Below are 10,908 nucleotides of genomic sequence, written 5' to 3'. Positions count from 1 at the left end.
TACAGAAAGTGATAAAAATATAACTTAGTGGTTATGTTCTACATTTTCAAGCTAAAGAGTAGTCATTTATTTAGCAATATAAGCTAAACTCTAAACGTCTCAATAATTTGTCAGAATTGTCTTTGCAATTACAAAAATATATAAATACAAAGTCGGAATTTAATGAGAATAAAATAATTTAAAAAATATATGTAATTCTATATCAGACTAAAAAAGTTGCAAAAAGTTAATGTTCTACCTTTTCTAGCAAGTCATTTTGTGAGAATTTTTTTAAACAATAGAATTATCATTATGAATAAAATAAATTAAAAAAAATATACAATTGTGTTTTTCAGACTAAAAGTTGCCATTTGATGAAAATGCACTTGAAAAAAAAAGGATACAAATATTTTTTTGATGAAAAGTCCTATAATATAATAATAATATAATAATGTTTGTCACGTTAAAAAGTTGTCATTTAGTAGAATAAAGTATTTTTTTTCTAAAGAATGAAATTGTGTTTTGGGAAAGTGTTATTTTTGTAAAGAATATAATCATGTTTCTGAGGTAAAAACATGTCATTTTATTGAAATGGTTATTATTTTTGTAAAGAAGAAGCGAGGACTTCTTTTGTCGGAGCTTTCGATGAATAACGCCTGACTTTCCGTGCTAAAAAAAAAAAAAGCATGCAGGGACGTGAGCAAAGTCGGGTGCCTTTCTTGTGATTTTTGCATTTTCGGAATGTTTATCCAGGAAAAGTTGTGGTCCCACCCCAGCCTGGTTTGTCATGATCAGATAAAGGCGGTACACCGTGTTTGTTTATTGTTTGGTCCATCTGCAAGTCAACAAAGCCTTTCCTGGTTCAGTCCTTAAAATGTGGCCGGCGTGAAGAGTTCAAAGTTCCCATTTCTTCCACCGTCATAACGACTCCCATTTGCAGAACAGTACACGTCCACGCCGTGATGAACAGCTCCACGCGTCCCCTGAAGGGGGAGAAGATCCACAGCGAGGGAAGTCCGTGTCTTTTGTGGTCTGAAGTCCTCTCCCAGTCGCAGAGCTTCCTGTCCTCCTGGTTTTGGATGACCCCGTCCCAGTTCCTCCAAGTTGAAATGGTCTTGGAGAGCTGCAGCCTCCAAGACGTGAACACGTCTGTGCGGGTCTTATCGTCACGGTTGTCGAAGGGTCAGAGGTCAGGTGCTGAGCATGAGGTCCCCTCCTTGCCCGGACCCCCACTCCACAAAGTCCTCCTCCCCGCTGGAATGGGGCGGGCTGTCCGGCGAGATGCCCCGCCTCTCCCCGAACACCTTCTCTTGCAGCTCGATGATGTCGTTGCGGATGTCGGCCATCATCAGGAGCAGGAAGTCGAAGGAACCGGGGGGGCCCTGATGTCACACACACACACACACACACACTTTAGGCCAATCTATATATATATATATGCTCAACCAGTGGACTCCAATGTACAGCCTGGGGGCCACTTTTGGCTGGCAGGTACTTTTTGATTGGCCTGCATCAGGAATGAGAAGTCTTATTTCATTCATGAGACATGAGGGATGAGAAGTCTTATTTCATTCATAAGAAATGAGAGATGAGAAGTGTTATTTCATTCATAAGAAATGAGAGATGAGAAGTGTTATTTCATTCATGAGACATGAGAGATGAGAAGTGTTATTTCATTCATGAGACATGAGGGATGAGAAGTGTTATTTCATTCATAAGAAATGAGAGATGAGAAGTGTTATTTCATTCATAAGACATGAGAGATGAGAAGTGTTATTTCATTCATGAGACATGAGAGATGAGAAGTGTTATTTCATTCATAAGAAATGAGAGATGAGAAGTGTTATTTCATTCATAAGACATGAGGGATGAGAAGTGTTATTTCATTCATGAGACATGAGAGATGAGAAGTGTTATTTCATTCATAAGAAATGAGAGATGAGAAGTGTTATTTCATTCATAAGAAATGAGAGATGAGAAGTGTTATTTCATTCATAAGAAATGAGAGATGAGAAGTGTTATTTCATTCATAAGAAATGAGAGATGAGAAGTGTTATTTCATTCATAAGACATGAGAGATGAGAAGTGTTATTTCATTCATGAGACATGAGAGATGAGAAGTGTTATTTCATTCATAAGAAATGAGAGATGAGAAGTGTTATTTCATTCATAAGACATGAGAGATGAGAAGTGTTATTTCATTCATAAGACATGAGAGATGAGAAGTGTTATTTCATTCATAAGAAATGAGAGATGAGAAGTGTTATTTCATTCATGAGACATGAGAGATGAGAAGTGTTATTTCATTCATAAGACATGAGGGATGAGAAGTGTTATTTCATTCATAAGAAATGAGGGATGAGAAGTGTTATTTCATTCATGAGACATGAGGGATGAGAAGTGTTATTTCATTCATAAGAAATGAGAGATGAGAAGTGTTATTTCATTCATAAGACATGAGGGATGAGAAGTGTTATTTCATTCATAAGAAATGAGAGATGAGAAGTGTTATTTCATTCATGAGACATGAGAGATGAGAAGTGTTATTTCATTCATAAGAAATGAGAGATGAGAAGTGTTATTTCATTCATGAGACATGAGAGATGAGAAGTGTTATTTCATTCATAAGAAATGAGGGATGAGAAGTGTTATTTCATTCATAAGAAATGAGAGATGAGAAGTGTTATTTCATTCATAAGAAATGAGGGATGAGAAGTGTTATTTCATTCATAAGAAATGAGAGATGAGAAGTGTTATTTCATTCATGAGACATGAGAGATGAGAAGTGTTATTTCATTCATGAGACATGAGAGATGAGAAGTGTTATTTCATTCATGAGACATGAGAGATGAGAAGTGTTATTTCATTCATAAGAAATGAGGGATGAGAAGTGTTATTTCATTCATAAGAAATGAGGGATGAGAAGTGTTATTTCATTCATGAGACATGAGAGATGAGAAGTGTTATTTCATTCATAAGAAATGAGGGATGAGAAGTCTTATTTCATTCATAGGACATGAGAGATGAGAAGTGTTATTTCATTCATAAGAAATGAGAGATGAGAAGTGTTATTTCATTCATAAGACATGAGAGATGAGAAGTGTTATTTCATTCATAAGAAATGAGAGATGAGAAGTGTTATTTCATTCATAAGACATGAGAGATGAGAAGTGTTATTTCATTCATAAGAAATGAGGGATGAGAAGTGTTATTTCATTCATGAGACATGAAAGATGAGAGGTGTTATTTCATTCATAAGAAATGAGAGATGAGAAGAGTTATTTCATTCATAAGAAATTAGAGATGAGAAGTGTTATTTCATTCATAAGACATGATGGATGAGAAGTGTTATTTCATTCATAAGAAATGAGGGATGAGAAGTGTTATTTCATTCATAAGAAATGAGGGATGAGAAGTGTTATTTCATTCATAAGAAATGAGGGATGAGAAGTGTTATTTCATTCATAAGACATGAGAGATGAGAAGTGAGATTTCATTCATGAGACATGAGAGATGAGAAGTGTTATTTCATTCATAAGAAATGAGGGATGAGAAGTGTTATTTCATTCATAAGAAATGAGAGATGAGAAGTGTTATTTCATTCATAAGACATGAGAGATGAGAAGTGTTATTTCATTCATGAGACATGAGAGATGAGAAGTGTTATTTCATTCATAAGAAATGAGGGATGAGAAGTGTTATTTCATTCATGAGACATGAGAGATGAGAAGTGTTATTTCATTCATAAGAAATGAGGGATGAGAAGTGTTATTGCATTCATAAGACATGATGAGGGATGAGAAGCGTTATGATTATATTTAAGCAAACCTGCCTAAATCTATTTATAGAAACAGATGCGATTTTAATGTAAACCAATATCATAACAAATCTTGAATCCAGTAGCTCACCAGCACAGTTAGAATTAGATTTTCACTTCATCTCATCCACATAGATGAGATTTATTTTATCTCGGAAGCAGATCATTTGTGTTGCGTTCAAAAGTGTTGAAATCCACTTACAGCAGGACCTCTGGGACCAGGAGCTCCTCTGTCGCCCTAAAAATGACAAAGATTACAAATGAAGTTGGGATTTTTTTTGGAGAGAAATCCCCCAACAAGTTAATATAACGGGAATCTTTATTGAGAAATAAGTCAAGTTGGAATACGATATTAATGAAAACTTAATTTGAGATCAGGGATGTGGTCTATTGTCTATCATCTACTGTATCTACTGTTGCCTGCTTGTTAAGCCCTTTGAGGCTCTTTTGTGATTAAGGGCTATATAAATAAACTTGACTGACTTGACTTAATGTAAAAATGTAAAAAAAAAAAAGTACAGTAAACCTCGGATATATCGGACTCGGATATATCGGAAATTCGCTCACAACGGACAGATAAAAAAGAACCAATTTTTCTGTAATGCATTTCCAATAAAAATTCATTGCATATATCGGATTTTTTATAACGGATTTCGCCTATTTCGGACAAAATCTCCAGTCCCGTTCCAATGCATTTCCATGAAATTTCCCTGGCATATATCGGATGGCCGCATCGTGGCGCTCCGATTCGCCGAATCGTGACAGGCCGCTATACGACGTCATTTGCAGCGTTTGCAGCGTTGCCTGCGCGTCCAGGTACATTGGAAACATAGTCAAGGAAGTGCCTTTTTATAACGGATAAAATCCCATTTACGCATATACCGGATATAAATCCCATATATGCGTAAAACTGACATTTTCCGGTATACGCATATAACGGATTTCGCTTATATCGGACAAAACCAGTGGGAACAATTGAATCCGATATATCCGAGGTTTACTGTACTATTCCAAGAACAAAAATCACATAATGCGAACATTAGATCGTCAAAACATAAACATGTAACATCCTCAAAAGAGGCAATATTACTAAGATAAAGTTGTGTCTTGATGAAAAAAAAAAAGTTGTCATGTTACAGGAATACATTTGTACATTTCCGAAAAACAAAGACCTAATTTCCAGCCATATGAATCAAAGTTGCACTATCCCAAAAATGCATAGAGAAATTACAAATAAATATTTCTTTTGAAAAATGCTGCAATATTAGAAGAACAAAGTTGTGTTTTCATTGAAAAAAAAATCGTATTATGATGAAAAAAAAGTGTCTTTTCGATGGCAAAACAGGTAGTATAAAAAATATAGCAAAAAATAAAGTTTTGTATTTTTGGGAAAGAAATACAATAACAAAGGCAAACTTGACATGCATAAAGTTCCCAAACTATGTGCTGTGGGTGAGGAATGTGTGGTCTTTTTTCCTGAATTTCTCACATTTAATCCACATCCTGTATTACAGGATGTCTGCATGTAGGGTACATAGTACATAGTACATAGTACATAGTACGTATACTATATGCCAGCAGGAGCTGTAGCATCACAGTCAGGCCACTAGAGGGCAACACTGCATCTCCCTGAACAGACAGACATTTAACTGACCTTTGAACCGTCTCTTCCCGGGGCCCCGGGTGGTCCCTGCGTGGAGGACGAGACACATGATGGAAATGTTTGTCACACTGACTTTATACAATTGAAATGTAAAATGTCTACTTGAGGTACAAAGGGTACTTTGGCTGTCTTCAATTTTGGGTCAAAATGGAGGTTTTGTTTTTACCACTGGTCCTCTGCGGCCTCTTTTGATGTGCCTCAAATCAGGCTCTGGACCCATGGGTCCCATGTCCCCCCGGGGTCCCCGAGGGCCCGGTGGGCCTTCACTGCCTGGGTCCCCTCTCTTGCCAGGCTCCCCTGGATGTCCTGTGAGGAACAATACGAGACATCAAATGATGACTAGATGGGTGGAATAGAAACATTGAAGCATGACGAGAATGATGGATTGAACGATAGAACAGACAGATTGATCAAAAAGAAGCACTGAACCATAAATCCCGCATAAATTTCTGATCCCCAGAAATGTATTTTCCTTAAACAATAGACGAAACGTTAGATGAAAAAAAAACAGATCAAACGGTAAATCAAACTGACAGATAACGATATTGTCACCTGGGACTCCAGGAGGTCCTGGTGGGCCGGGTAGACCAGGTCTACCCGTGTTGTCGGGACCTTTTCCTGGTCTCCCCACAGGGGGTTTGTCACTGCGGTTGGCCAGGTCGGGAACCTACAGCAACGAGATGAAAACTAAAAATCTGTAGCGGCAAGTCGGGAGTTTGAGTTTGCGATCGGCGGCGTGTGCTGCCGTGTGGCGTTACCTGCGTGTTTGCCATCCTGAGCTTTAGCTGCAGCAGACTGTTTTTCATGTCGGTGAACTCCTGGCAGGTGAAGGAGCAGGTGGCGGCGCCCATCAGCGTGTCCGACTTCCCCGATGAACTCACTGCAAGCGAATGCAACACCATCACGTCCGACACGACAGGAGTGGCATTTGTTGTATGTAGAAAAACATTAAAGCCACCATATGTAAAATTAGGATTCATGTGCAACGTTCACCACTAATCGTATAGTCGGCATGGCAACACAATGTCTTTTGTTGTCTGGATCGCAAACGATTGTTAGACACCGCGGCTTTAAATCCGACACATGTGAATGACAAATGAGCGGCACGCAGTGATTTACAGCAACACCCCCTTGTAATTTTTCTAAATTTATACCAAACCCCTCCCACATGCATAACTTTTCATCATGTTAAAGTTTGCCTTTGGCAAGCTGCTGCACACACGCGGCGTGGATTTACTGTTCTGCTTCATGCTTGGGAGTAGAAACATGTGACCATTTGTGATCATAAAGACACACGACTGCTCCACATGGGCTCTTGTACGCTTATATCTTCATATGTATCTTTCAGGCGTGCGCCCCTCTGTGCGTCCCTGGGGGCTGCACCTGTACCATAAGCGATAAAAAAGACATAGTTGCACGTGTGTGATATGAAACAGGTGTGATATGAATGATGTTTTGGGTGGCAATTTTGCAAGGAAAGATATATACCGTATTGTCTGGACTATAAGTCGAAGGGACGGCCAACCAGAAAATACGGTATATTGTTTTTTTTATAAGTTATGTAGTTTTTCATAAAGCATGCGCCCATATTTCATTCATTCATTCATTTTCTACCAGGTAACGTACTGTTTTGTTTTTAATTTTGACCATAGCCACCTTAGTCATATTATGTTTCATATCACCAGAAATTAATGAGAAAATTAAATTAAATTAAAAAAAGGTTTTTTTTTTATTTAAAAATAAAATAAAATAAAATAAAATAAAATAAAATAAAATAAAATAAAATAAAATAAAATAAAATAAAATAAAATAAAATTGAATTGAATTGAATTGAATTGAATTAAATTAAATTACAAAACCGCTATCCCAGCTGTCTTGGGGCGACAGGCGGGGTCCACCCTGGACTGGTGGCGGGCCAATCCCAGGGCACATATAGACAAACAACCATTCACACTCACATTCATACCTATGGACAATTTGGAGTGGCCAATTAACCTAGCATGTTTTTGGAATGTGGGAGGAAACCGGAGTACCCGGAGAAAAACCACGCATGCACGGGGAGAACATGCAAACTCCACACAGAGATGGCCGAGGGTGGAATTGAACCCTGGTCTCCAAGCTGTGAGGTCTGCTCGCTAACCACCACACACCATATTTGGTACACTAAATTATAAATGAACAAATGCCGGTCACGATGCGGCAGTGGAAGCATGTGATTTCCATTAGCCAATCAGCAAAGGACAGAAATAATCCTATGAAAATAATAGTAGAAGAAAAGTAAATTACACTTTTATACACTTGAAAATAGTTTTTTTGATGTAATATTGTGTAATATTAAGTATTTTAGTGTCCAAAAATAAATGACAAATAAAAAGTAGTTTTAATGGTCTTACAATTGTGCACGGCGATGCAGGAGCGCTGGTCCGGCGCCAGGATGTACCCGCTGTGACAGCGACACAGGAAGCTGCCGGCCGTGTTGACACACTCGTGGTCGCAGACGCCGCTGATGCTGCCCGACTGCTCACACTCATCGATGTCTGGACCAGAGGACAATCTGACATGAGGACGTTCATCCACATCCACAAGAGGGTACCGTTTTGTCCATCTTTCCATGACAGCTTTTTAGAATGAATACACACGACTACGTCAAGTAAACTGACCCAGACAATAGGGAGACTTGTGGTTGCGGTGTCTCTCCCGGTCAAAGCGATAGCCGGGATAACACGTGCAGACGACTCGTCCAAAGTGGTCCGTGCATTGTTGCTCACACGGCGATGCAGCACAAACATCAACACCTGCACACAAACGAAGGACATTGTTTACATACAAAACACATCCTCCCAAAGTGTTTTTGCAGTAGGTTCTTACAATCAGGAAAGCACTACCCTGTCATGTAGAGAGTTATTTTTTAAATGTTGCATTAAAGTAGCATAGACTAACATTCTGGTAATAAGTCCTTAAACAACAGAGGTGTCCTGTTCTATAAGGGACTTGGGTTTTGAGTTTGAACTGCTCTAATCTTACAGAAACAGCGGCCTCTAGTGGACGACAGCATGTACTGCAGGTATGCGGAGCCCCCTTTATCCTCTTATTTAATAATTTTCCAAAGTATTCCCGAAAAAGTGACTTTTTCCTCCTTTAGAATACAACAGACACATACTTGACTTATGATATATTCAATTTAAGCAGAAATGAGGTAGATAAAAGCGCCACATATCCGTTATTGGCTGCTTTGTTGTTTCCGCCAGAGATGTATGAGAGCTATTTGGACGGCAACGCTCCTTTTAACGTCGTTATTCCAAAAGCGACAAGGCATTAATGTGGAATTCTTTGGAAAGACACGCAAACCAATGTGGTCTCCAGACCTTGTTTGCTGCAGGATGTTGCCATCTATAAAGCTGCAAAGATGAGGTTTTAGTTTTAGCAAGAGCATGGCAGTCAGATGTGTGTGCGTGTGTTGTTTGTGTGAGACGCAACAAGTTAAAAGTGTGTTTTACCTACTTTCAGGTATGCACTGGCCCATCACAAACCTGAACCCCTCACAGCACCTCCTCCTGGGGGAGAGAACACAAGGAATAGCTTAGAATTTCCAGATTCCACCACTTCCTTTCACCACAGAAGTTGTCAGCTGTATTGCAATGCAATGTAATGATTATCGAAATGTAAAATGGCGGCTAACCACCAAGCTGACGAAGCTGAAGAAGTATTTAACAAACTAATAACGTACCAGCATCATAATTATTAATGTTGACGATCAGAGCACCAAAATATTACATTAAAGACCTGAAAAAAAATCGCAGTGATTTTTAATGAGCTTTTTTTATGCCGTGAATGCTAGCAAGTGTCCCAGCAAGTTGCTAGCATGCTCGCTAAGTAACACTGCAAGTTGTTCTCTGCTAGCATGCTAAGCTAAGTGACTCAGTAAGTTGTTCTCTGCTAGCATGCTAAGCTAAGTGACGAAGCTAAGAGTTAAGAGGAAATGTGATTAATCAAAATGTTCATTTTAATTATTTTAAATAAAATGAACTTAATTAATTACTGTTTACGCTGTACATTGTTCATATTTGATGTCATCTATTTATTCTCCACATTATTATTTATTATTATACGGGATCCAGGCAGCCAGGGAGCTAGCTAGCTAACTAGCTCCCTATCTATCTCCCTATCTCCCTATCTATCTATCTATCTATCTATCTATCTATCTATCTATCTATCTATCTATCTATCTATCTATCTATCTATCTATCTATCTATCTATCTATCTATCTATCTATCTATCTATCTATCTATCTATCTATCTATCTATCTATCTAGCTATCTAGCTATCTAGCTATCTATCTATTCTCAGTTTAATAAAATGTCAATTTATGTCAATAAATACATTGACAAAAAAATACACAACATTACAAAAGATTAAAAACAACAACAATGACATTAATACTAATATTTTCCCCCTGTCATTCACTATGGTTAACTAAAGTTAATGAAAGGTGGCAGCTTGACACTGGAACGTTCCAACTCCATTATTCCCTATGGGATTTATTCCATTGGAATAGAAATAAGAATAAATTGTCATTGTCAAAACTTTATGAACTGAGATCAAATAAACAAATAGAATCATGATGTGTTTTTGTGATGTAAGCATGAATGGTTTGGCAGACTCATTGATCCTAAAAATATGCGCATCTTTATGAATTTATGGACGCGCTTATCCCCTACAAGCCATTTGGAGTGTTTACAACAAATAGAAGAAGCGTGCACCATGAAGAAGAAGGCAGGAAATGCGCAACAAAAGTTGCTTTTTATTCTCCTGCAGCCTCCGTGCAGCGTAGCCCTAAATCATCACGATCCGGACCTCCCTCCCGCCCCCAGAGTGAACAATAACCCATAAAACGTCGAGACGGGCCCAAACTGATGAGATCCAGATGATCCGGGCGGCTTTAATCTGACGCTCGTAGCGGCGCTGGCGGCCTCGGAGGACGGCGCGATGGGGCGGAGGTGGAGACAGGTGGGTGAAAGTCAAGATGAAAATTGTCACTACTTTATTGAGTCCATCAACAAATCAGTCCGGAGATAAGCACTCGCACATGGGGAGCCCGTCCCGCAGGAGAAACTCATACCTTGATGCTTTTTTTGGATTAAAGTGAGCGGTGCTTTTCACTGTGATTCTGATGTTACAATTGACTTTAAATCAGGATGAAGCCGTACTTTTGTGACAGATGACCTCACCTCCGCGAGGCCGACTACACACCTCTTGCACAACATCCCAAAGTTTGGGAAGAATGAACTTCTGAGGTCCTCAGAATGGCAGAATTCCAAGATTCCAGCTTCTTTCGTTAGGAATAAAGAGCATCGGGCATATTCTTCATGGTCATTTCATTGTTGTTATTTTGTACACAGCATCGCTGGCAGTAATACACTGCTTGTCAGCTACAACAAGAAGATACGA

The 10,908-nt window shown here is 38.8% G+C and overlaps 1 protein-coding gene across 3 annotated transcripts in view; it reads right to left on the bottom strand.

Moving 5' to 3' along the window:
- Positions 1-538: 538 nt before the first annotated feature.
- Positions 539-10,908, bottom strand: part of LOC131139808 (collagen and calcium-binding EGF domain-containing protein 1-like) — a 48,581-nt gene continuing 38,211 nt past the window's right edge. For 2 of the 3 annotated variants that reach the window (XM_058089712.1, XM_058089713.1), the window contains 9 exons: positions 8,961-9,013; positions 8,120-8,254; positions 7,853-7,996; positions 6,218-6,339; positions 6,012-6,126; positions 5,626-5,765; positions 5,451-5,486; positions 3,999-4,034; positions 539-1,361 (listed from right to left, as the gene is read on the bottom strand). In XM_058089712.1, the coding sequence (XP_057945695.1) occupies positions 1,170-1,361; positions 3,999-4,034; positions 5,451-5,486; positions 5,626-5,765; positions 6,012-6,126; positions 6,218-6,339; positions 7,853-7,996; positions 8,120-8,254; positions 8,961-9,013 (973 nt within the window). In that variant the 3' untranslated portion in view covers positions 539-1,169. Of the gene's footprint in view, positions 1,362-3,998; positions 4,035-5,450; positions 5,487-5,625; positions 5,766-6,011; positions 6,127-6,217; positions 6,340-7,852; positions 7,997-8,119; positions 8,255-8,960; positions 9,014-9,186; positions 9,355-10,908 lie in introns of those variants that run through there. The other variant, XM_058089714.1, reaches the window with a different exon arrangement.

Source organism: Doryrhamphus excisus, chromosome 12 (genome assembly GCF_030265055.1).
Source record: "Doryrhamphus excisus isolate RoL2022-K1 chromosome 12, RoL_Dexc_1.0, whole genome shotgun sequence".
In the NCBI taxonomy this organism is placed as follows: Eukaryota; Metazoa; Chordata; class Actinopteri; order Syngnathiformes; family Syngnathidae; genus Doryrhamphus; species Doryrhamphus excisus.
The sequence above is the reverse complement of the archived record's forward strand: the minus strand, read 5'-3'. Positions and strand labels throughout refer to the sequence as shown.